At 46.8% G+C, this 26,694-nt stretch overlaps 2 protein-coding genes across 6 annotated transcripts in view; one reads left to right on the top strand and one right to left on the bottom strand.

The window, feature by feature from the left end:
• SLC49A4 (solute carrier family 49 member 4) overlaps window positions 1-8,085 on the top strand; it is a 70,724-nt gene extending 62,639 nt beyond the window's left edge. The window contains exon 9 of the mRNA XM_040069539.2: window positions 479-8,085. Within this exon, the coding sequence (XP_039925473.1) occupies window positions 479-594 (116 nt within the window). The 3' untranslated portion in view covers window positions 595-8,085. The remainder of the gene's footprint in view (window positions 1-478) is intronic.
• A 6,146-nt stretch (window positions 8,086-14,231) lies between these two features.
• Window positions 14,232-26,694, bottom strand: part of SEMA5B (semaphorin 5B) — a 267,532-nt gene continuing 255,069 nt past the window's right edge. For all 5 annotated transcript variants that reach the window (XM_040069356.2, XM_040069357.2, XM_040069358.2 and 2 more), the window contains one exon: window positions 14,232-20,571. In XM_040069356.2, the coding sequence (XP_039925290.1) occupies window positions 20,416-20,571 (156 nt within the window). In that variant the 3' untranslated portion in view covers window positions 14,232-20,415. The remainder of the gene's footprint in view (window positions 20,572-26,694) is intronic.

The raw sequence follows: 26,694 nt of genomic DNA, 5'->3' as shown, positions 1-26,694 counted from the left end.
TTTTTGGAATGACTTAAATTGAATTGATCATATTATGCACTAGTTACTTCTGAGGAATTGGTTTTTCCTCCTTATACGATGTAGCAGGTTTGATTCAAAATCAGAGCCAGTTTCTTCCTATGCTTTTAATTTTAGTTCTCAATCCATAGAAATCAAGGGACTAATGAGCAGAGTCTTTGGAATTGGTTTATTCTCCATTAGCAATAATAGATTTTATTTTTTCCCCCCCGTTCTCTTCATTGGCAGGTTGAATAAGGAGGATTTCCATTAGCTGGAGGCATTGGTTATAAATACATCTAACTTCAGGTGTCCATGGAGAGGGCTCACAGACCACGCTAACCATCGATCGATGGGGAGCTGTCAGGATTTTGTCAGAACACAGCGATTTCCTTCAGACCTGCCATCAGTGCAAGTTTTGGTCCCTTTAAACACAGGACATGTTTGATAACCGAGGCTGGGTCTCTGTTCTGCTTTACAGAGTTTTCCTGGTTCAACTGGTGCCTGCCGGGGTCGTGTCTGCTCAGCCTGCTCCTCATCCTGTGCTTCCGCGAGTCCTACGACAGACTCTATCTCGACGTCGTCGTCTCCGTGTGATGACAGCGGACTGGTGAGGGCATGGAAGAGACTGGAAGTCGGCTTTGCAGTCTGCACATCTGCCTGGATTTGCACAGCTGAACAGCAGAAAAACAAAGAAATTTCAAGACTTAATCATGGCTTTATTTAGAGAGGGTGAGGGCCGGGTCGTTCTTGCGTTCAGGACCATCTTGATTTGCCATAAATATGGAACTGGAGCGGTGACGGTGACGCTGAAATGCACAAAGAGAATCTCTCTGCTGTCCAGGTCCCTGTGCCAGGGCTGGGGCTCTCTGTTGAAGAGGCTGTTGATGTAGCAGTGAGGTGTATGTTGTGTGTGTGCGTGTGTGCTGACTCACGGTTAGACACACCAGGGTACCAGTAATCTTCAGAGTCTTCTATCAGAATAAAGATAGGGAATAATCTTAACAAAAGGAAAAAAATAAGAAAAGAAAAATCTTTTCTTCAAGATCTCTTTAAAATCGCTAGTCATTTATATATTGAATGTTCATTAAACAGTTAAGCTAAAATGATTTGGTGCTTCTACACTACATTTACATTCTAATAAAGTGAGTTCTGATATAAGACACTGGTACCAGGGTTTTTAGCCATACTAAATATCCCAAATAATCCTTGCAGTGTTATTAGAGGTGTTTGTTACCACCCTGGAGCACAAGTAAACAATAGCTTTAGGTACCACTGAATCCCAGCCTGCACCCACAGTCATCTCTGAAATGCCACTGTGGTTCCATATGGTTCTGAATATGGAGCATCTGTGGTGTACTGGAGTGTCACTCTAGGTAAATGTTGCTGTTCGAAAGGCCACCACTGTGTCACCTTTCCATCCTCCATCTCCAGTACTGCTTTTTTTACTGTTTGTGCCACTGAATACTGTGGGTGTGGATGTCTGAGTCCTGCTAGTTCTCTCCTGATACTCTAAGGTGTGTTTGGTTTTTAGGATTAGTTTATGACTGAGGGTGCCTAAACAATATTGCTTGTAACCCAAGTCTTGAGAAATCACTGTTTCCTAAAAAAGAACCTTTCTAGTATAGGAGGTGCATTGATGGCAAAATGACAACGAGTTTGACAATGGGGAGTAACTCACGAGTTCTGGCATAATATGGGAAATTAATGCCAGCTCTTTTTATCAGTACTAATCTGTGGTCATTCTGGCCCTTACTTGAACATAAGTATTAAAGACACTTTGAATAGTTTTTTAACTCAATTTTTAAACCTGCTAATGATTTCTTAATTACATTCTTAGATTTCAGTTCAGCATCATTTAAAATACTTCTCTGTGTGTGTGTGTGTTCTGTGCTTTGTGTTATGGGGGTGTGTTTGTGTGTATGGGGTGCATATTTATATCAATGTATACACAAATAAAACTTATATATATAAAAGATACATCTATATATATAAGTTGTGCAAGGGTATGTGTTTCCCTAGGTTTTCTCCAGGTGATCCTGTCTGGGGAAGGTGATGTGCCCTTGTTTGTAACCAAGCAGTCACTGCCGTGAGTGGGAACGCGTCGTGCGGTTTGCCACAGGGATTCTTTTCAGGGCCTGAATGATTCCCTGTCATGGCAGTTCTGTGGCAGGGGGTGGGGGCACGTGTGGGAGGAGGCTCTGCATCTCTACAAGTTGAATCAAGCACCCTCTGCTCCTGTGTGGGGCTCTTCTTTGCCTCTGGGGTGACACCAGCATGGTAAGCTCACTCAAATAAACCCAGAACTACCTTTGAGACACAGATCTGTTCCTTCTGCTTGCTCTCCTTTTGCAGAGAGAATACAACTCTAAGACTTAACTCAGGAGTGTGTCTGTGCAGTAAAATCAAACAACCTGTTCTCTGCTTTTATGTTTCCAGAGCAATTGATGTACTTACTGTAGTAACTGAAAATGGATTTAGCTCATTGCCTGTATCAGCTCTAAATGATCTTTCCTGTCTTGAAACAGGCTCTTTGTGGAAGTGGAGCTAACCTGCACAGGGAAAACAAAATCAGTCCAAACACAAGCACATTCTGATCCACTGGCATCATCCCTTACTTTTCAGATGACTGGTGTTAACTGTCCAACTTCTTTTTACTATGTTTAGGGCCTGGATTAGTTTCAATATCCAGTAGCTGCTGCTACCTATTGTCTTCTGAAAGCAAGGATCGCTTGCCAGGAGTCTGGAGTTGCATTGTCATGGCAGAACTGTAAGCTCAGATGGCTCTTCAGAGCTCTGTTTCTGCAATTTACTGTAGCTATATAAAGATTAAAATTGCTCAGCTCGGGCACTGTCCTGAGTGACAGAGATTTCTAATCCTTTCACTGTCCTGACTATTTTAAGATGGAGAAGCATTTTACATATAACCTATTCTTCCTCTGTTCCAGAAGGCATCAAACAATTCAAAATATTTGTCAGTGCTTCCAGATGCTGGCTCTCTGTAGTCAGGGGAGAAGAGCGAACCTCTTGTTTTAAACCCTGTTGATTGTTTTTCTGAGTCAGTGTGAATGGCTCACTGTGGCTCTGATGCTTTGGTAGCTGTTTCTCTGCGTGGTGGGTTGACTGTGGGTGGACACCACGTGCCCACCGAAGCTGCTGTGCCATTGCCCTCCTCAGCTGGGCAGGGTAGAGAAAATAAAATGGAAAGCTCATGAGCTGGGATAAGAACAGGGAGAGATCACTCACCAGTTACCATCCTGGGCAGGACAGACTCAACCTGGGGGAAGCTAGTTTAATTTACTAGCAATCATATCACAGTAAGATAATGAGAAATAAAACCTTACCTTGAAAACACCTTCCCCCCATCCCTCCCTTCTTTCCAGGCTTAACTTTACTTGTGGTTGTCTCTCCCTCCTCCCCTCAGCAGCACAAGGGGACAGGGAATGGGGACTGTGGTCAGACTATCACACATCTCATCCTCAGGATTCCCTCACATTCTTCCCCTGCTCCAGCATGGGGCCCCTCCCAGGGGAGACAATCCTCCAGGAATTTCACCAGTGTGAGCACAGACCTTCGGGAACAATGCTGCCAGCAAAGCTGCTCCAGCCTGGGCTCCTCTCCATTGTGCCACAGGTCCTGCCAGGAGTCTGCTCCAGCAGGTTCCACACAGCCCCATGGCCTCCTTTGGGCGTCCAGCTGTGCAGCACGGGGCTCTCCACAGGCTGCAGGGAATCTCTGCTCCCCACGGGCTGCAGGGACACAGCTGCCTCAGCATGGTCTGCATCACAGCCTGCAGGGAATCTCTGCTCCCCACGGGCTGCAGGGACACAGCTGCCTCACCATGGTCTGCATCACGGGCTGCAGGGAATCTCTGCTCGGGTGCCTGGAGCAGCTCCTGCCCCTCCCTCCGCACTGACCTGGGTACCTGCAGAGCTTCTCTTCTCCAGGTGCACTGGCTGCTGTGCAGTAACTTCCTTTCCCTTTTTAATCTGTTATCCCAGAGGTGTTATCACCGTGGCTGATGGGTTCAGCCTCGGCCAGTGCCAGTGCTCCGTTTGGAGCTGCTGTTGGCTCTGTCACTCGTGGGGAAGCTCCCAGCTGCTTCCCACGGACACCACCCCTGCAGCCCCTTGCTGCCGAAGCCTGGCACTGCAGCGTGGTCAGAATTGCAGCCATCAGTGCCTCTGCACCAAAGCAGGGACCTTCTCCAGGGCTGGGCAGCGCAGCCGGGCCCCGCTGGAAACCTGCGCCGGGTTCACAGGCGCCGCTCCGCAGTCAGGGCTCAGCTCCCAGCAACTCCAGTGGGAATCTGCCCAAGTGAAAGGCAAAGGATTGCTCCCAAAGTGCTTGAAGTTGTGCAGGACATGGCTGCATTCTACACACACGGTGTTCAAATTTAGGATTTTATTAGATTAGCAAATCTGGCTCAGAATGGAGGGGAGGATTTTAAATGTGCTTGCTGAGATCTCTGAAAAATATTTTATCCCCATCTCTGCCCCACAGCAGCGTCCTTCTGTGGAGGATCAGTCCATTTCATGTCAGTAACATAACCCATAGAAATATTTTTTGGATAAGCATTGTCGCTTGGTCCTCCCTTGTTTGGATTTAGCAAGAGTCCAAGCTGCCAGGCTTCCTGCACTTGGTTGGAAGTTTGAGTTTGAAGCGCTGGGAGAGCCCTTAGCAGTGCAGATGCAGTTAGCAGTAGTGCAGAATAAGCTCAAAACAGTTAATGTTTTTCTGTATAACGAAAGCTCGAAGTCTCTCCAACTTGAACCAGTCACAGCACTGGCCGCTGCGTGGCCTGTGACTCGCCAGCAGAGGAAGGCGCCCGGAATTTCCTTCTCTCTGTGTCCTGTAAGTTCACAGCCCTGAAGATCCTCTTCCCCAGCAGTGCTCAGCCCCTTACACAGGTAATTGTGTTGTGGGTTGTATTGGGAATGCTGGGAAGGATGCTCCATAGTGACCCCTCTCTCCTAGTGGTTCATTTTAAACACTCCTCAGGTTTGTTTGGCTCAGTGACGCCCTCGGTTCAGCTTCCAGTGCTGCTGGCTCTCCTTCTCCCGAGCTCTGCAAGCTCCCTTGCTGCTCATGGGGAGGCTCAGGGCTAGAAAATGCAGGCTCCACTTACAGCACACTGCTGTTACCCATTAACTTCCTCTGCAATCCTTTGTCCCTGCCTGCTCCCCTGAGCTGGAGGTGTGGAGAAGAGCTTCCTTGCTTCCGGAGCAATTTCACAGGGAAGGCTTGGCTGACCATGTACTTAATGTACATAAAAATAGAGACTTGTTAGAAAATCATGCCAGTTGGAAGAAAGTGCAGACCGAAAGGATTCTGCACATGTTGTGAGCAGATAATCTGTTAGCAGCAGACTGTAATTTACCTGAAACCTATGATTTTAGCTGCCACACCTAGAGAGGCCTAGCAGATGGGCACTGTGTGTGTCAGGTATTCAGGCTCACAGCATCACAGTTATTCCCAACCACCTGACAGAGCTGAAAGGAGTGGGAATGGGACGACTTGAATCTTGGAGGAGGTTGGAAAACCCTGGACTGTTGTGTTTGTAGTGGTAACTTGGGGAGGGAAACAGGCTGGACTGAGTAACAAGAAGTACCCAGCTCCAGGGGGCATTTCAGTGCCAAGATACAGCATTGGACTGATCAAGTGCATATAACATTTGAAATTTTGTGGTGATGCTGGGCTTGTTCTACAGTAAACTGAGCAAGTGACTGTGTGGCCTTTCACTGCAACATAAACAAGCTGCATTGATTGATGTGCATGTACTGGCTGTTACAAGAAAGGGAAATGTGATTTAGTTGTCAGGAGTGACTGAAATATGGATGGGAATCACAGTTTGCACAGTGGATATAACTGCTCCGTAATGGTGTGACAGCAGGGCTCTAATTGTTTATTTCTTCTGTTGGGTCACTTTAAAATTATAAAGTATCTCTGACAAAGGCATTTTTATGTTTCATTAGTTCTGAGGAGGTTCCTTTTATACTAAGTACGGACATTACAATAACTTGGCAAGACAACTGCTACAGTGGTGTGGAAACCTACACCAATTCTGGGTACTGATTTGGTGTTTGATATTGGTGCTGCCATTCTCAGGGCTCTTAAAGCACCACACGGGCAGAGCAGGGATGTGGGGTGTTCAAGGAGGTTGCTGTGTGTGTGAATGCATGGTTGTGCAAGGGCGGATGACAACCCTACAAAACACACAAGAGCTTTGTCACCTTCTGAGAGTCCCAGCATTCCAGCTGTGGGGAGGGAAGAGGGAAATGCTGCCTTGCTGCTGCCTCCTTTCCAACAGAGAGGCAGCCAGGCAGCCTCCAGGCTTGCTGTTTCACAGGAGGGGATCATAACCATCAAAGCAGACTCCATTCACTTCCCTGCAGCCGTGACTGCTGCGAGGTGGGTTGTGAGTGGCACAGGAATAGCTGCCTTGCTTCCCCCAGGAGGCAGAGCCTTGCCCCAGAACAGGCACAGCCCCACTGAAATCAGAGGAAGATGTCAATCTGCTTACAATTTTTGCCGTTTGTGTTTCAAGACAGATGAAGCTAATAAATAAAGGAAGAAATGTAACTCTGTCCAAAGTTTTGACAAGCAAAAGCAAATGTTTGCACAGATGTGCTGGCTCCTGCCAATTACTTGGGACTGCAATGTTTTTGGATCAATTCGTGCCCCTCTCAGCCCCAGCACTGTCTCTTCACTGCTCAGGCGCAGCAGCACCCTGGGAAGCTCCAAGCCCTGGCAGAGGGCAGGGACTGCAGCACAGAGGGAGAAGGGGAGCGCTCAGCCAGGACGCCCAGGAGGGGGGATGTTGGGCACATGGGTTATTTGCACAGGAGGGGTGTCTGCTTCAGCCCAGTTGTTTCAGAGCCTAATTTTTTCCTTCCTCAAGGATGGGGTTTTGACCTTAATTTTCTGTTTGTGATGGGGTTTGTGCCACAGGGAGAGGCACAGCTATCCCTGCTATGGTGGTGGCACACGATGTAGAGGTGCTGGTTTTCCAAGGTGCAGCAGAGAAGGCAGGTGGGACTTGCTCTCTGCAGTAACAGCTTTTCTCTGCACAGTCTCTCTCCCCAGGGGCTTCTTCCCTGTGATTTATCCTCTTGTTGCATCTGGATGGACTCATTGCACTCATTTCGTGTTGCTACATGAAGACAGTACCACCAGCAAAACCTTTTTTCTTTATGGGAAGATCTTTCCTCCAGGCTGAGGCCACTTCTCCAACCTTAGTCCATGTGTTTGTCAAAGCCACAACAACCCCAAGCCCATGTTTTCCTTCACAGGGTGAAGGGATGTGCTGGTTTGTGTGGGGCAAGTCAAGGGCCTTGGGTAAGGGCTGCTTGGGGTGCCCACCCATGCTGGGGGAGGAGGGTGCTCCATGTCCCTCCCCAGCAGGGACACCCTGAACGTGCAATATGAGCTAGAGTTGTGTTCCCTGCCCACAGCTCTCCTGTGTGCTCTGTCCTTTCTGCCATCACCTGGGCTGAGCCAGCCCAGCAGAGCTGCAGGGTGTCCCCATGGGCAGCCTGGATCAGCTCCTGCTCCCGTGGGACAATGATGTGTTTTCCAGACGTATTTCTTTTCTCTGCCTATGATACTTGTTAGATTAAAATCTCTTTTTCCCCTACCATGTTTAATGTCTTACTGTGCATTTTAGAACAAAGCACTTGTTAAGGTCATAAAAACAGCGTTTAATTATGGGACACACCTAACAGTTGGGGTTTTTTGAACTGCATGAACATATGGAGAAAGAAGAGGGTTTTATGTGTTGGAGAACATCTTTGTAAACTATCCTTGACTTGTAAGACTGCTCAGTTTTACTGGAGTTTGTATGCGTTTTACTTTTGTAATTTTTTAAGTGATTTGATAGTATTTTAGGGCGAGGTCTACATTTTCTATGCGATATTCCGACGTGGTGTATTTTTATTTTTGAGAAAATAATGTTGAAACAACTAAATACTTGTCAATGTAACATATCCACTGTGTAATTTCTATTTAAAACTGGACTCTGACCATGAAGTGCGTGTTATTTTACGTACTGGTTGTTGCACATTAAAGAGGTTACTCAGTTTGCTGCCATCACTGTTCATCACTTCCAAGAATGCACAAGGGAGTAGTTTATTTCTGCCATAATGCTGCCAAAACCCGCTGCAGATACTGCTATGAGATGGGAGTTGTTTGGTCTAAATGAATGTAGCCTCATCCAGTCTCCCAACCCAGCCAATGAAAGATTTCCATGGCTCTTAGTGAGGTTTTGGGGTGAGGGTCTGCTGGTGTGCCCCTCGGTCTCCTCCAGCAGGGAGGGAGGGGAAGGGCCTGGCAGTGGTGGCAGCCTCTGCAGCCCCACCTCATCCTCCCAGCTCTGATTCACACCCTGATTTCTCCAGGCTGGTTGGTTTTGCCGGCTCCCACCATCACTGTCTCTGCTGGGGCTTTTAGAACAGAGACACTTTGTCATAACCTCCCTCGTGTTTATCCTGCACTCGGCTGTAGTGCACCCTACCCGGCATCTCTTGATCCGTGTTTATTTTCTAGGACCAGCCTCTTCAAGAATGCCCTGACTACTTACCAGGGCAAGTTTAAAATAGCCTCACGTCCTATTAGTGCTGGGAAGAAATCTGTCAACCCTCATGTCGTGGAATATCTGGGCCCCACTATTCTTAGCAACAGTCTCTTTCCAGGCTATATATGGGAGCTGAAAGTGCCTCTAATGATACAGTTCCCAGTTGTATTTATCTTTGCAGTGTTACAGAAATCTCCATCTTCAGGGGGATGAGAACTGAGGGTCTGTCTCAGAGCCCTGATGTAGTTTTGTGTGATGGTGAAGCCCCTGTGTTCTTTCTCAGGTCTTTTTCCCTGTTTTCTGTTTTATCTTTGCTGTTGTTGAAGTCTGCTGTTTTCCTGGCACATAAATGGCATTTATTCTGTCTTTCCTGAGAGAGTGCTGGGTGCTGGCATCTCCCTCTTCAGCTGTGCTGCAGTTGCACATGGGGGAGCAGCTGGGCTGGGGCCAGCTGGTTGAAAGCTCTTGATGCTGTGCCCAGATGTGCCCAGATGAGGGTGAGCTCTCACAGATACCTCATGGTCCCGGCCATGGGACCAACAGAGGCTGGGGAAAAGGTTGGGGCCACTTGTAAATGCTGGGTCTGTGTGTTTTGGCCTCTTTGGGCTGCAGCCCAGCATCAAGGATGCTGATGCTGGGAAATATGAGCAGGAGCCCCCCCAAGGCAGGTGGAGCTGCCTTCACACTCCAGCTGTGGGTCAGGAGAGCTGGGCAGCTGCAGGGCTTTACCTGCTCCAGAAGCATCATCTTGGCTCCTTGGCTCACATCAGGGCCTTGGGACCCAAAGCATTCACCTTGACCTGGCACAAGCCACTGATGTTACCACCGCGTGAACACAAATTTCCAACCAGGGATTTTTTTTTTTTATTATTATTATTTTTTTTTTTGCCACGACTTGTGTTTGCACCAAGAGAGGGGAAGGTCCCGAGTGTGCACCATGCCAGGACTCCTCACTCCAGCTGCCAGGAGCAGCACACTCTCCCAGGGCAGGCCAGCCACCCACTGAAGTCATCCTTGGCTAAGGGTGCAAAATCCACCTTAACTCTTCAGGAGTCAAACGGGAGCAGGGCCCCAGAGCCCTGGGAGGCTTTGCAGGTCCCGTGGCCACAGCGAGGTTTCTCTTTGGGAGCTTTCTTTGCTCTGTATCTGCAGCAGGTCCCAGGGCTGGGGAAGCTCTGCCAGTGGCACCAGGATGGGCTGGACCCCATCCATCCATCCCTCTGTCCATCCTGCCCAGGCACTAGAGGAGTGGGCAGGGGACACAGCCTGGGCATGGGCAGCACAGGGGGATGGGGCCGGGTGAGCATGGGCAGAGGAAATCCAGCAGCTGAGGAACTGACCCTGCTCTGAACCTGAAAGTCCTCCTGGGGCTCCCCTAGACCTGCCTTTGGCTGCAGGGCTGAGGGTCAGGATCGTGGCTGTAGCTTTATGGCTGAGTTTTGGTGCTGGAAGAGCAAAGGGTGATGGTGGGCAAGGAAAACCTCTGAAGGGTTTGTGGTGAGTGGGTGAGCAGCAGGAGTGTGAACTAGATCAGCACAGCTCACACAGAAATGCCTTCTGATGTGCAGAGAAAACGTTTGGAGAGAGGTTTTCAGCACAGGCCTGAGCCCATGGCAAGCACTGCAGCCCATCCCTTGTACTCAGTGTATTAGAGATGATTTTACCTTGGCTGGCTGGGATGTAGGGCTCAGGCCTGGTGTGCAGGAGTGATGCTCAGAGTGATGCTCAGAGTACAGGTTTGTACCTGCTCACTCCAGACCTTCCCTGGCTCCAGCAGCTCCTGGCACAGTGGGGCCTGCCAGGGACTGAGCTGCTCCCCAGGACAGGCAGCTCTGCCAGGCAGGGAGTTTCACCTCCTCCAGAGCCAAAGGAGTGATGGATCAGCAGAGACAGCAGCAATTGCCAGGAGGCTTTCAGGCAGAAAGCACGGCTCTCGCTCGAGGACAGGCTGATGTAAGTGAGCACGTAAATTGGGGACAACATAAAAATAATTCCAGCCAAGCTCATAGGAAGAAACCTACGAACAAAAAAATGTTGTAGCTAAGAAATGTGAAAACAGAAAACAATAATGTGGCTCCTGGCAGGGTAATAAAAGTGTATCAGCGTTGTGCCTGCTCTCTGGTACAGATCGCTTGCTCGTGACAGTAAATTAAGTACTGCCAAAATGGGAACAGTTTTCTCTGTGGCCATTGATGCTTCACATCATGGAAATATCAAATGTTTCTGATAGCTGTTCATTACCCTGTTCTTGAGAGGGGAGCAATCCTTTGCTGGCTCCATTATTTCCATGACAGCAGGGAAATGACTATGGGAGGTTTAAAAATGAAGGAGTACAGCAAGGTTAGACGGATGGAACCTCAACAGCCTGTTGCTGTTCACTGTGGTCAATGCTAACTCTGAGTCTTGAAGACACCTCACTGTGTCCAGAGTGATGGAAAGCCAGGACTACTTTTTGCTTCCAGCTAATTGCCAGTTCACAAACTGTGAAGTTTGACTTTGAAAATCTCCAGGGATGTTATTTTGAAGGGTGACAATGCTGCAGCACAACTGCTCAGCCAGAAAACATTTTCCACAGCTCCCCCACAGCCAGGAGGAGCTTTTGGTGGTTGCTGGATTCCAGATGTGCCTCAGCTGGTGTGAGGACCCAAAAAGTTGCACCTTCCATATTCTGTACAGATCCACACCATGGAGATGACAGATGGGTGTGGCTGGTGTGCAGCACAACAACATTCCCTTGTCATCTCAGTAGTTTTAAAATGAAAACCAGCTGACCTTACACACGATTCAGTTGCTGTGAGGTGTCAACATAAGGCCAGTCAGAACAAAAAAAGAGTGATAAAACTCGGGGTCACAAAATAAACCTGGGCTGTGATCACATGGGGGCAAGCAGGAAAAGGTGAGTCTGCCCAGCTGCCAAGAGCCAGCTTCACATTTCTGTCACAACACCAAAATCACCTTCAGCCGGTTCAGTCCTTACCCCAGAGGACAATGGTTTGGTTTGGAGATACCATCAGCAGAAGGGCTGAAATCCCACCAAAGACAGGGGATGTGTCCATGTGGTTGGGTTTTTTCCTTTGGGCACAGCTGAACTCTGTCACCTTCTAGATTAATTTGAACCTCAGGTTTTTTAAGCAGAAAGTGCAATGACAACTCTGTCAGGTTTGTTTACAAATGAACAAAACAAACCAGGTCAAAATGCATTTCGACTGTTAGCAAAACCCTTTGTAATGAGTCTCCAAAGCTTTTGGTGGCTGAGTGGGTGGTCCCTCGGCTGTACCCTCGAGGGGGAAGCTCACATGAGGTACCATGGGGAGCAGAGCTCTTGAAGTTGAAGGTTGACTCTGGCACACACTGAGGAGGTGCTTGCTCTGTGCTGATCTCAGGATGGCTGCATTGGGCTGATTTAGGCCAGCACGGGGAGTGTTGCTGAGCTTGGGGACTGTCCCACAGCAGCACGAGCACCTGGGCTCTCACAGAGGAGTGAAATGGCTGCGTGGGCAGAGGGAAATTCAGGAGTCACAGCCAGGCTGTGTGATCACGTTGTGGTGGAGGACTGGGGGCACTGCTGGGGAGCTGGGCACCTGTAACAGTGCTGGCCGTGGCAGTGCGGATTCACCTGAGGCTTTTTAATTGCTGCAGCCTGATTGCTTTCCAAGGAGTGTCTGCACAGTGCTCTGCCTGGCCACTGCTCCTGGCAGCACGAGGCTCGTGTATGAGAGAGTCAACAGCCTTGCTAAAGTCAGGCTGCAGGATATTTCTCATTTCCATGCTATCTGCAGATGTGGTGCACGTTCAGAGGAGGAAATTAGCTCGCTCCGACATGACTGGCTCTGGATAACGCCCGGGTGCCCAAACACATCTGCTCAGCTGCTCTGTGGTGGTTACAACTCGTTCATCTGAGTCCCCGCTCCAGCGTTTTCGTGAGCACCTGGGCTGGGCTGCAGCTCTCTGCCCCTCCTCACCTCCACAGCACCGAGTGCTGGCAGTGCCCCACCAACCATGGGTATTTCCATCCCTTAACAGAGAAGAAAACACCAGCAAATGGGCTTCCTATGGAGGGACAGGGCTGGGCCAGGTTTGTCGCTGCAGGTCTGTCATCCGGGCCAGCATGTCCCCAAAGCCCCTCTTGCAGGGATCTGGGAGGAGACCAGACACGAGTCATGAGGAAACTTCTGCTTTTTCCTTTTCCTGCATTTTTTATCCTGAACCTCAGAGCACTACCAAAGGCAGCTTGGAGGGGCCTGTGGGGCTGCAGCTGCTGCTGTGGATCCCCCAGACAGCTCCACAGCCTGGCCTGGGTCCCTGCTTTGCCCATGCTGCTGGGGATGCTCCCACACCTCATGGGGAACCCACAAGATAATGAAACTTTCTCCGTTTTCCGTACAATTAAAAATTTAAGAGAGAAAAGGGTACGGTTGGGATGCACAGTGTGAAGGTGAGAGAACCAAATTTACTGAGGCTAAAAGTGAAACTGCTATGTTAATGAATCAAATTAGCAACTAGAAAAAAAATGTGGTGGTAGACATTTAAGGGAAATTGGAAATTGGTTCCAATGTAATACTTCGCTCTAATTGCATGCAGAGGTGTCTTGATGCAAAACAAAACTGTTCAAAAATGACCTCCCTGTGTTACCGTGCAAACTAACTGGGGAAAAAAAAATCTATCTTATTCACAGCAAGTTTGTTTTTACTGATCTTGTGCCTCTCAATTACTTTTTAATGGCCTGCATTGAAAAGAAATTCCTGTATGCACACTTGAGAATATGAAAACACCCAAATGATAGCTTATGATTTAGTAGGATTAAAGTATTATGTATGCAGGTGTAGCACGTTTCAGGTTATTAGCAACCCAATCTATTTTTTACGACATTATGTTGTAATTTTCTGTATGGAACTTCAATATAAGTCTTGAGCTGTATCGGAACATAAACTAAAATGTTCCTGACTCTGTCACTTTTCATGGTCTTTACTTTGATTAATAAATGCAACAAGAGCTATAACGTTCTTCAATACGAGGCTACGATCACCCTTCAATCAAAATGTGTCCCTCAGCTTTTTGTAACTTTTTGCATCAATATGTAGGGCTTGAGCAGCAGCAGCAGCAGTGGCAGGATTTCATCGCAGCTGAGCACATACAGCTGAAAGGCTCTGCAGAGGATGAATGTCTTTTTGCTGGCTTGGCACAGAGAGCAGCTGTGCCCTTGGGGGCTCGGTGTCACCTGCAGAGAGCTGAGGAGAAACTGCAGATCTGGATTTGGCACCCTGAATTTCATATCCGTTCTTACCTCAGTGGGCACCTCACTCAGAAGTGCCTTTTTTTGAAAGGCACCCCATGTTTGGTGTGGAGCTTGTGATGGGGGGAAGGGAGCCTTACATTCAGTAACACAATTTGGTGTCCACAGAGACTACAACTCATGATAAATATAATCCAGACCGGGGCCTCAGGATGCAGCCAAAGTGCAGACAGGGAGGAAGGATGGATGCTGCAATTCCCCATCCCCATTCAGGCAGCTGAATGGATTTTGCATGGCCATTGGTCACCAAGGTCAGGAGGAAGCTGCTCCTCATTCCTGCTGGCCCACCCTGCCAGCGCTGTCAGGAGCCCCAGCCCCGCCACGCTGGCCACAGGAGAAACGACTCACAGGCTTGTCAGGTTGGTCTGTTTTATTTCTGAATTATTCTTTACATTGTACAATATATAAAAATACAGAGTACCCAAAAAAAATTCACAGTGTCTAAAGGCAGTGATTATAGTCTAGGTCACCTTTATGCTAAAGTACCATCAAGTTCGATTGCATAGGAAAGGTGATGTGCCTTCACAACAGAGTCCAATAATACTCTCCAGGTTTGGTTGTTTTGGGGCAAGCATTCTGTGTTCACATAATTGTTTCCCATGTATCCAAGATCCAATATTGCATCTGTCACTCTCCCACCTCAACCACAAGATAAATCCTGTCATTTCCATCTCACGTACCACGCATCCTCCCTAAGGCTTCCTCTGTGGGAATGCTCCCCATTAAGCACATGGCTTTTAGGTATGGGCAGGTCTGGACGCTGTCTAAGGAGGGGTGTGGAAAGAAAGCACACTGCTGTGCAGCTGGCTGCCTTTTACATTGTTTGACATTTTGGTACTAATAGCAGTTTTGCTCCGGTTATTAATGGCCCATCCACACCGACCTCTGCTTGACTCCGTGGCCTGAGAATCAGCAGCCTCCTGCCAATGGAGGCGTCACAACCAGAGTGCAGAGTTAATACTTTTCATGATCAGATTTGTTTAAAATCAAATCGTGGCTGGGGCCTGCAGAAAGCCAAATGCTGCTCTTATAGCACTGACTCCTCTTGAATAGCAGGGGTGAGTTTGCAGCTGAGGCTGGAGGCAGAATGGAAAAAGGAACAGGTTCAAGACCCAAACTGACACTGAATGCTATTGAGCACTTACATTTGTGCCTATGTAAATAGCGCGTTGCTGGTTTTGCTCCTCCAGCCAGGATTAATGCAGACATTAATTTTTCCCAAAGGTTCTAAAGAAGGAATTTCCAGGCAGAACAGCTGGGACTGAGTAAGTCCCACAAGGACGCAGCTCCAGAGGGGTTTCTGTCCAGTTTTGAAGGCTCTGGCAACCAGACAAAACAAAGTTGGACAGAAATCTCTCTCACCTACCCCCAAACTGCTCTTGAAGCCACCTGAAACTTCCCGCTAAAAAAGCTTAAGGGAAAGATTCATCTGTTGGGAGTTCAGGCCTTGGCCATCAGGGCATTTAAGTGATTTGTTGGAGAAGAATGAATCCTTCAGGCCTGATTTACTGGGTATTTCTCTGCCGTGCCAGACCCCTTGGAGGGTGCTGTGCCCTGCCCTGTGTCAGGGCTGGCTCACAGGGGTGGCGGGGTGACACGTGGGGGCACAGCCTTGTCTCTGACACGGAAAGCTCCAGAGACACCCATGGCACCAGCTGCCTCCATGGCCTGGTGGGATTTTTTTGGACCCTTCTGAAAAACAAAAGCCACGGGTTCACAGGGCTTCTTTTCCTACATTTCAGATAAAATCTCCCGGTGTGACTGTAAGGCAAGGCTTGTAAAGCTGATCAATAACTCAGAAGGCAGTTACTGACTTCTTCAGCACGGAAGATGACATTTTCCCTGCTCTAACAGATGATGTCTCTTGCTCTAATGGTACAAGACTTGTTACTCCTACTTGCTATTTTAATTTTCTTTGCACAATTACTCCCTACTTATAATTAAAAAAACAATAGAGTGATACACATGAGAAGTTTAGGAGGCTTATTATGAAAATATAAACAGTATCAAGAATCTCTTTCTTAATAACTCTTAACCAGAATGATTCAGGGGAGAATCAGCACTTCTAACTAGAAAAATCAATTTATTTTTCAATTAAAAAATTATATTTATTTACCCCAAAAGTGGGGTTTTAAACCTAATGGAAGGGGTTTTTATAGGGTTTTTTTCTTCAGTTTGTCCCTGTGGAATTTGAATACCAGCACTGCCTTTCTTATTCTAAGTTTCCTCTGCAGGCATTTTGCTAAATATATATATTGCGTGTGTATATATTATAAATATATACTGTATCTATCCACTGATAGATGTATACACTGTTAGAAAAAGAAGAGTAAGTTGTTAGAGAAACTTTAAATTTACATTTTTATATATATATATTTTTTATATATATATATATGTCTATATATAACTCTCCCCTACTATTTGGTACAAAGAATAAATCAATCTCAATGGACAGCAGTTTTCTCTCCAGGTGGGCTGAACAGCAGATTATCACCGGAGGCATCAAATTGTCTGCATCAGACACAGGCTCCATTCCTGCTCTCTGCTGATTTCAAAGCCAACACTTCATTTTCTGAACATAAGGCAGTAGGAACGGTGGTGGTTAGACAATAAATGTTATTCTCCTATAGTATCTGTACAGGTCATACATTTAAGAGCAGCCCTGGCTCATATGCTGAACATTCAAGTGCACCTTTAGAGCAACAGTACCTCTTATAGGAGGGTTTGATCCTCAAGTGGTTTGTCTGTCAGTGAGCTGTGAGTTACTGGCAACCGCTCAAGGAAAACCCATGAGCAATGGCACAACATCCCTGGGTAACAGAACCAGGCACACCCCCTCGGCTGGGAGAAAGGCTTCCATGGAAAAAGAGAGAATGGCTAATTACAGATGTTTCCACTACATACTTGGCTGTAAGATTTCCATCATATTTCACGTCCTGTACACCTGAATCCTATCCAAAGGATTTGCAGAGACACAGTGTCTCCAGACCTACAGAGGAACCACCCAGGGTTCCTCTTCTCTGTCTTAGAAGGGGGAAAAAAAAAAATTATATATTTTTATATATATATATACACACACACCATAATGAACTTTCTGGAAAGCAATGCTCCCAAAGGACATGCATTTCCACTCCAGTTTAAGATGGTGTTAGGAACAGGAAATTTTAGCAAGTTTAACATCCAGCTACAGGAGCAACTCAAACTTCAAACAAAACAGATATTACAGACCTGATGCTCAAGGTGCCAAATTACCTGGACTGCAGGAATGTCCCTGCACATGATGTCGTTAACCTGCCACACATTAGACAGCTCATAAAAAATGCAACTCTCTCACCGCAATAACATCATCCTTAAAGAACTGCACTCTCCTGCAGACATTAATTGAGTAATACAGTGTTCTGATTTCTTTTTTTCACTCTCTCCTGGATTCTGCTTTCTGCACGAATGGAGGCTACAGCCCCTTGCTGTGATTACCAATTATATAAAAAAGGGCCAAATCCATTTGGATGGCTGATAAGAAGGAATGTCTTGATGAAACTATAACGACATGCACCACCCTCAAAGCATCTACCCTCCAATAGCCTACAAAATATCCACCTCCAGAGCACAATGGCTGTAATCATCCGTCCTGGTGACTTGAACATTTAAATAATTTCATATGGTACTCTGGGAAAAAGAAATCAGTTTACATAATTTTATTCTGTGAAGCTAAAAATGGGGGGAAAAAATAAAGGGGGAGAGGGGAAAAGAGAAAGGAAAAATAGAAAATTGGGATAATTGCAAGGTTTGACTTGCTTGCATCCCCTCAAACTCCAGCTGCAATCTTGCCACATGCACGGTAATTGCTGTGTGTTACTACAGGAAATCTTCTGACGGGGAAGCTCAGAGATCGCTTTGATTTTACAATGGCTGGAATGATCTTGGGAGCCAGTGTTTTCTCCTGGTTCACATAAATTAAAGCTGGGAAATCCCATCCTGATAGTCTAATGTAACAATTTCCAACCCTTGGGCTACATACTTGTTGGAACTACTTTAAGTCAGGATTTTAAATATTGCTGAGGGGCATGTGGAAATTCAGTGACACAGGGTGAACTCGTTATGGCACAAAGTCATCACTCTTCAAATGGGATTTAGCAGCCTGGGAAGAGCCTCCCTGAAGGCCACCTGCCACCAGTGCTATCCTGCCTCCCTGCTGATCCTGCTCTGCTCCAGCTGCTCTTGCCTGGCTGAGCTGCTGGCGGTTCAGGGCTGCTGAACCACTCTGCCAACTTGGAGAGCTGTAGCAGGTGTTTCAGACAGTCTTCTAGGCCTGCATCAACTCCTGACTCCACTGCTTAAAATCCATTTAAGGGCATCCCTCTCTCTCCCTCTGCCCCGTCTATTTCACCTGGTGAGACCAGAGCAGAAGCAGGATGAGCTGCTAAATAGGGAAAGCAGCTGCTGAAAATGATGGGCACTGCTGAGCCTAAGGTGTCCTCGTGGCAGTGCTAATAACCCCACTTTATTACAAACATCCCTACAGCTTTCAATCACTGCAAACTGAAGTCAAACAAAGTAATTTAAAAATGGGAGGCTATTTTATACTCGCCCTCTGGTCAAACTGCCGTAACACACAGGCTTGCAGAGTCACGTTGGCTCTTCCTCGCAGGAAAAGCAATATACTTGTCACAAGCAACACAGGCTTTCTTCATTTCCTACCAGCTGCCTACGTGAAAGAGCTGAGTACACGGCCCAAGGTGGGCTTCCAAATGAGCAACTGCAAAGGAACAGCACTGAGAAGCAACCAATGTGGGCTCACAGCGGAATCCGAGACCAAGCGGGGACAGACAGGACTGCTGGGAACAGACCGAGCCCCGGGGGCCGGGCGCTGCTCGGGGAAGGTGCAGACAACAAAGCCAAGCTCAGGACCACGTGGAGCTCATGCGTATTTCGGGGTGTACTTTTATCTCATGCTCAGTACTGCGACATTCTAAAATACTTAGCATCAGGAGTTCATCATAAATATTTAGAAACACTGAATGATAACAGCGGTGGACTTGTTCACGTTGCTAACACACTGGATGTAGTTGTACATTAAGCACCAGCAATAAGTTTCCTTTTTGCCAAACAATTATGTCAGACAAACATCTGGTTGTAGACAACATGGCTTCTGCATCAGACTAATACAGTTCTTATAGACACAGTCACACACATACACAAAATTACATTTCAAGGCTGGATATACTGTTTAATAATGCTACCGCTCCAATTTACTTCAATAGCTGCAGCAGCATTTGTTTGTTGGGTTGTTTTTCCTCAAAAAAATTAAAGAAATATTGGCAAACAGTGCACATTACTCAGTTGTGTCACTATTTCTTAGAGTACTGACTGCAAGATGCTGTAAGAATGTGCAGCAGACTTTCTGGGTCATGTCAGACTATGGAAACATTCCTTAAAAAAATACTTTCCCTCTCCAAAGTCAGAATCACTCATTTTTTGAAAGTATATGAACTAAAACCCAATAATAAAACAAGAGGAAATATTAGCTCAAAGCATGGTGATTTCCCTCAAGAAGAGCATGGCCTCTAAAGTTGCCTCTCCTGGCAGACACAATCAGGATCAAAGCTAGAACAAAAAGAGTTAACACTTTCTTGGAAAAAAAGAAAAAGGAAGAAAGAAAAAAAGCCCATGGCTCTTGTGCGGCAATCATCACATCTCTTTTTCCAGTGATATAAACATCTTTGTTTGTTAGGCACTCCAAGTTCATGTCTCCAATGTTACTCCAACATTTACTTTTCTCAGTGTTTCACTGCCTGTGTAATTTTCTTTTAATTAAGACTGAAAACATTCTGGAAAGCTTCTTTGGACAATGCACTTCGTTTAAGTGTAGTTTCTCATCAGCTGAACTGCATATTACCAAAGAAGGCTGCAGAGAGTATTTCCTGTAATATGAAAAGATTCTATTGAAGTTACAGGGAACACTGCCCTAGAAAGTTACTACTTTTTTTTTTTTTTCCTCAGAAACATAAAAAATCAAAATAAAAATTGAAAAAAAAATAAAAGAAGGAAAAAGAAAATGTTCTTCAAGTTGTAGGCATGATGGAGTCCTGTTCGGCCTGTCCCATGAGCTGTGTGTCATCCAGCGCACCATCGTTGTCCTGGCTCAGGAAGGATGCATCCAGTCCTGCTCCAGAAGGCCACCTCTTGCTGTGCTTGGAGTGCTCCCATGTGTTGTGTGTGGCCCCTCGATGGTCACCAAGCCCAGCACACAGCCTCCTCCTCGAAAACCTCAGCCTTGGACAGCACGCTGACCTTCCAGCCATAAACAGTTGCAGTAGAAGAGCCATCTCCAGACAAATATCCACAAAAGCTCCGCAGAATGGTCCATTTGAATTTTTGTCCTTGTAAGGAGATGTGCCGTTTACAAGAAATGCAATTAACCAAAGGGAAAAACAAAAACAAAAAGATCCTACTGTACAATATTTACATCTAGAAGCTGGGTCGGTATTTGGTCCATAAAATCAATTTAAAAAAATCATAAGAAGTTATCCAGTCTCATAGGATCTGTCCATCATCAGCTGTTGGTAAAGGTCCTTCCAGGGGAGGCCTCGGGCCTGTAATCATATTTATTCAGTGTACTGGGATAATAGGTTGTTGTGTACACATTGGTTTGCTGCAGCGGGTAGAAGTTGGTCCTGTCATCTGGTATCAAGTTGTTCTTGTTAAGTGTCTGTAAAAGAGAAGAGGAGATGACAGGCACGGCCACAGCGCCACACGATTACTCTTTTCTACCTGCAGGCACCTCCCTCTCGCCTGCCTTCTCCAGCACGGACTCTGCTGCGGCCACCACCACCTTCCCCCCGGCTGGGAGAGCAAGCGGGCACCTCGCGCTCGCTACGGGGCCGGGCTCGGGGCCCACAGCTCCTGCCAGGCCTCCCTCAGCGGCCCTGAGCGCAGCTACTGCTGGGGATGGACCCCGAGCCTTCTCCAGGGACACGGAGTCTCCCGGTGGACGGCGTGCTGTCGGAACACCGTCGTCACACAAAGCCATGCTGGGCCTACACCAAGGCTGGCCATTAATGGCAGCGCTCGGTTCTAACCTCGTCCAAAATGCTCCTGGAACAGCCTGTGGCTCCCTCTCAAACCAGGTGCCAAGCGGCGGCTTTTCCTCTTTGGAAGAGCAGGTGTGCATTTACCTGATCTCCATCTCCATTGGTAGATATCCAGGTTTGGACCCCCCGATATTAAGTGTGTCACTTCTGTAAGCTACAGTATAAGTAACAAATCATGGTCACTTTTGGAAAATCTAAAATTACGTAAAAAATTTAACAACCACGTAACAATTGTCGGAAACAATAACACAAAAAATGAGAACAACAAACGCCCGTTTCACCAGAAAAAATTAGAAATGATTTTTTTCTCCCTCCCCTCTTCCCACTGACAAGCAGATGTCCCCCTCTCCCCAGATTAAAGCCCATTGCTATGCCAGCTGTTACCTATGTACAAGGATAAAATCACACTTTGCGTGTATGTGTGCAATAATTCTACGGAACTTTCTCCTACCTCACAGTCATCCGATTTCTGTGGATTTATCTGAGATACTTCTATCAGTTTTTTCACCTAACCCCTGGCTTTAATTTCTTATGCCTGTCTCTGGTCTCTGTCAGTCCAAAGTGCACCTTTAATGGCTGTTGTGCAGGGAACTCACTCCTTAGATCTGGGAGTCAACACCAGGCGTGCTGCTACAGCACCCTTATCTTCAGGGAACATTTAATTAACTGCACATTTAAAGAGAGTATGAGCATCTCTCCTGTCAGGAGCAGAGATGGAGAGGTCTAATGAGCCAGCTAGCCCTGAGCCCTAATGGCTGTTCTGGGCCCTAATGGGTGTTCTGGCGTGATCTGATGCTTCTTTACTGGTGAACCGCTTCACCTCAGTTCCCCCTTGAGACAAACACCTCATGCCTGACCCAGCTCAGGGCAAGATGAGAACTAATTAACTAATGCTCAAGTACATGCACTACCCAGCTCCCTCAGCTTTACTCGACCCATTGAACTTCAGGAGAAGTGTCTCTGCCAGCAAGGTGAGAAATCTCTGTTCTGCCCCAGGGCAGGTGGAGATGGAAATTTCTGGGGAAGGCTCTGTCCCCCCCAGCCCCAGCAGCAGTGGGGTGACCTGACAGCAGCGGACTCCCTACAGATGGGGAGCACGGTCTCACCCTGTGCATGTGCCCGCTGCACAGTCAGGGTTTATCCACATCCCAGCTGTGACCACGGAAAGGATCAGCTACCCTGGGCTCAAAGACCACAGGCAGAACATTCATCTACCTGTTTCTTTGTAATCAAAGCATTTTACTGCATGGGGAGGGGGAGAGGAGGAGGAAGAAAAGAAAATGTTTTCTTCTAATCAGCAGACTGACAGCTACAGCTACGCTGGGAGCTTACAACTCCCGATTTCATAGAAGACATTAGGAGGAAAAGCTTTCCTGTGACAAAGCTACCCTGGCAAAGAAATTTCCTGATTGCTGAACCACCGAATAAGTTTTTCAGAAACGAGCACTGCTTGAACCGTGTCATACATGAAAACTGGGGGAGACCCAGCCCCCTCCTGGTCTGACTGTGATCTCCCTCTGCCTGGAGTCCCTAAATTGATCCCACAGCATAACACTTGTAGGAACCAAGGAGAGAATTTGTATAGGCATGCTCTAAGTGACAAATATTTTCAAGAAATGAGAACTTTTGCCCTTCAATATGAAAGTAAAGAAGGAAATGTCATGCTCTGCTCCCAGTCACCCAAAGAAATATTAAAGTACCGTGGCCAACAGTCTGCTGCTTTGTGCTGGAGGCTGGGAAACAAGGAAGCAGCTTCAGTCCTCCAGTGCTTGCTATTTTTCCTTGGGAAATCCAATTAACTGCTCTGCACTTCCATGTTTTCTGACCCAGCTTGAGAAAAACAAAGTTTGAGGTCCCCTGTAAAAAGGCTCTTTACTGAGTACTACCACTGAGTATTTGGGGGGGTTGCTGTCTGGTGTTCACACTGGCTGTACACGATGGCTGCTGTTTCCTACTGGTGTTCCTAGCCCAGGATACCCACTGCCAGCACCGTAACTCCATGGCCACGGCAGGAAGGAAGATGGAGAGGCTGAGCCCCACTGCCAAAGTTTCTCTGGACTCTCCTGAAGCTGATCCAGCCTCCAGGCCTTGTCTGGGTTGGTTAAAATTCACGACATGACAGGATTGCCATCTCTGAAACTTAGTGAGATGAAAATCCTGACCTGCAATAGCTCAGGACCATTTTGATCAGAGGACAAAGACCTCAGGACTCAAGTTCTTTGGATGTGAGGCGGAAAATCTGTATGAGTTTTAACGTGTTCCATGCTATTTAAAACTCTCCCAATTACAACAGATTTAGCAATTAATTAACATGATTTGCATTTTTCCTTCTCTCTCTTCTTATGTTCATATAATACTTAGGAAAAACTCCACAACTGGTTATTTGCTCATTTTGGTTTTCTTTTTGATGGCGGGCTTATATCTTAGGGAAATACCTCATAAAATGGTTTAGTGGAATTTATAATGCAATTAGCTGCAAAGAATTTGTATCTGGAAATGCTGTGATGGCAGTACTGTCCTAAATCAGCATGATCAATGTGCACTGCCTCAACATCCCCCCCCAAACTTATTGTCTGTCTCACTTTCTCACTTTAATAAACAGATGATTAGGTTCCTTGGCACTAGAGATTGGTTGATATGTTGTAGAAGTGAAATTAGGCAGCAGTGAAATTTAGAGATGTACACAGACACACTCATGCATTCACTGCAGGAGAAGAGGTTGCAGTTAAATCTCTCTGGGTCTGTTCCTGTGCTCCTTTACTCAGAGTTTTAACCCCTGCTCTCATCCCACAGCTCTTCACAGTGACAGTACAGAGATGGCCAACAACTTTCCTTTCGGAAAGCATTTCCCCACAGCTGTGTGGGTTATGCCATCTAGGTCAGAGCCTCCTGACAGCCTGAACTCCCTGGAGCTCCTGTGGCATGGGATCAGCCTGCTGCACCCATGGATGACCCCAGCAATACTGATCGGTCCCAACAGGAAAGGTGAGAGTTGTCACCAAAGCACAAGCACAGCCTGTCACAAAAACCAACACAGATCAGACCCTGGCTCCCAGCCCAACTCATGCCAGTGCCTCATCCCCTCAGCCCCCCTGAGCCAGGCCCCCAGTATTTCCAGGGCAAAGAAGTGCTTCCTGAAGACAAAGCCCAGCAAGTCCTCTTAGAAGGGACGGTCCTTTGGTGCTTTTGCAGGGACTCGGCAGTGGCTGCAGCAGCTAAGCTGAATGAAGCAGCCCAGCCAGCACTAGAGCTCAGGCTGCCCTCACCAGAGGTTTCAGGGAACGAAAGGACACTTGCCTTTGCAACATGAGCCCTTCTGCACCACTGTCCTGCACTCTCCAGATGTGTCAGTCATCTGAGCACCTCCAGACTCTACTGATGATACTGTGTCTTCCTCTTACTGTCTGCTTCCTCCCATATCAAACACTACTGACTGCCCTTGCCAGCAACTACAACCTTTTACAACTGTCTGCTCAATGAGCAGAAAGAACCAAAAGCCTGATCAATGCTTGCTGCTGCAAATTACTTGTGGCAAAATCCCCATGCCATATACACGAGGTATTCCAAACACCAAGGAAAATGCATTTCAGGCCCTCATTTTGATCCTACACTGCCTTGAGAAGAATGAAGCTTCTGGTATTTGTGCAAGCATAACATTCCACATAAAAAGTGAGGCCAGACTGAGCTAATATGAAAACCTGTGGAATGGGCTTAGGAAAATACTCCGTTCAACTAACAATTGGTTCTTTTACCTGCTTCCTCCCTTACAGTATGAGCCATGCCATCCTGGCACAGCTGATATAATTTGTTTCTTTTGGTCTGCTCACCACTAACCTCAATTCAAGGGCCTGTAAGCAGGAGGAAAGCCACCAGCACACTCTAACCCAGTCAAGTGGATCACTCAAAAGCTGGCCCAACTTTGACTGCTTTCTTTAAATGGCACTTTACTAGGCTGCATTGGCATATGACTAATATAACTTAAAGAATCTCTGCCCCAGGAACTCTGCTTTGTCAAGCAGGGATGTTTTCAGATGGACTAAGATGGTTATGGCTTTAACAGACTGTAAAAGAGTGGCAGCTTGCTCCATTATATGTGATCTGTCAACTAACCAAGAGGTCCAGTTTTGTTGTTGATGAATTGCGTGTCCACGCCAAGCACAAGAGAATCCTGAGTATTTCAATATTTATGGAATTCTATGAACAATCTATCACTCATGCTGGTGTGTTTGCAGTTAGAAGTGGAGGAGTCTGAGGGATGGGTCACAGATCCCTCCTTTGTGCAGAGCTCTGCCCCCGAGCTCACAGCAGAGGCAGAGCACTCACAAGCACTCACAGGCTGCTTCTCCCAGTTACAGTCGAGTGCTGGGTGTGTTAAACATAACTTTATCGTACCATATGCGTGCATTTAACTTTGTTCAGCTTTCTCTATTGATATTTTTAGCCTAAGTCATCATTCAGATTTTCCATTTGTTCCTTTTTCTCCAGTAAGGCCTTGCCACTACTTCCCCAAATTCTGCCTCTGCTCCAAATCATTAAGTCATTATCCACTGACCTACTTGCTTACATTCTCCCAGATGTATCAAAACATCTTTACACGTAGCAGTACGGGACTTCCAGTACTACTCCCAGCTCCCATCCTAGAGCTGCAAGTATAAGCTGTGTAAACATTCCTTACACACATAAACAGATCAAATGTTTCCATTTCCAATCTACAGTCATGAAAATTTCAAAACTTGATTGAAAAAGGAGATGGGCATCTCCCCACTCCCAATTAAAAGGTGTTCCATATATTTTTCAGACGCTAAAATGAAAATGATACTTATAAAAGCATCTGATACTTGTACAACTAATACCAAAATTAGGGCCATAATGTAGTTCCCACAGGGTAACATATGATGGCAAGATTTCCTTAATCTGCTCATGTAGAAAGCACTCAGCTTTTCAGAGCTCGGCACTCTCGCTGAGCTCCAGATCTTCTTTTCTATTTTGGGGGTAGTGGAGGAAGAGTCAGCAAGTTTCCCAGGAGTTTTGTAGGTTAATCCTCACCAGCTATGCAGCACCACAATCCCAGTGAAGTCAGTGAGCAAGGACAATTTCCCCCAACCCCACACTTTCTCCACTATTTCTCTGTGAACAGGTATCATTTCACTTCTTCTACCTCTCACCCATGACACTTTCCTCTTTAAAAGGGTAAAAAAGAAAAAAAGTTGGGTGACCTTCCCTGGGCAGCTTCAAACCATTTTTTTCAGTGTTTTTTGTTACCACCACTTCAGCCTCTGAAGAGGCAGAACAATGCAGAGCCCACCTTTCCATGGCTCATCAGAGCTGTGCTGCATGTGCCAGGGCTGCACAGGTTTAAGTTTCCACCTTGGAAGTTTTTTGTAATGTTGAACATCCCAGCGTACTACAGAGAAAAACTTCCACTTTCCTTCACCACAGGGTGAGTGCAGGCATGAAGGAGCCAGGGGCAACAACTCCAATCACTGCTGACCCTGGAGAAGGTCTAAAATCAGAGTCCAGGGAGCAGACAGCGACTTTGTAGCCAACCTGTTCCTCTTAGAAAATCCAAATGAAGCCCATGTGCATCCGTCATCCTTCCGCTGCAGAAATCAAGGACAACACTCCTGCTGAACTCAGTCACACAATTATCCCTAAAAGAATTGAGGCAGTCTTTCCAACTTTCCTTGCAACAGCATCCAACAGACCTCCTGTAGCAACAGTGGGATGGCCATTACGCCCCC

Source organism: Hirundo rustica, chromosome 7 (assembly GCF_015227805.2).
Source record: "Hirundo rustica isolate bHirRus1 chromosome 7, bHirRus1.pri.v3, whole genome shotgun sequence".
Lineage (NCBI taxonomy): Eukaryota > Metazoa > Chordata > Aves > Passeriformes > Hirundinidae > Hirundo > Hirundo rustica.
The sequence above is the reverse complement of the archived record's forward strand: the minus strand, read 5'-3'. Positions and strand labels throughout refer to the sequence as shown.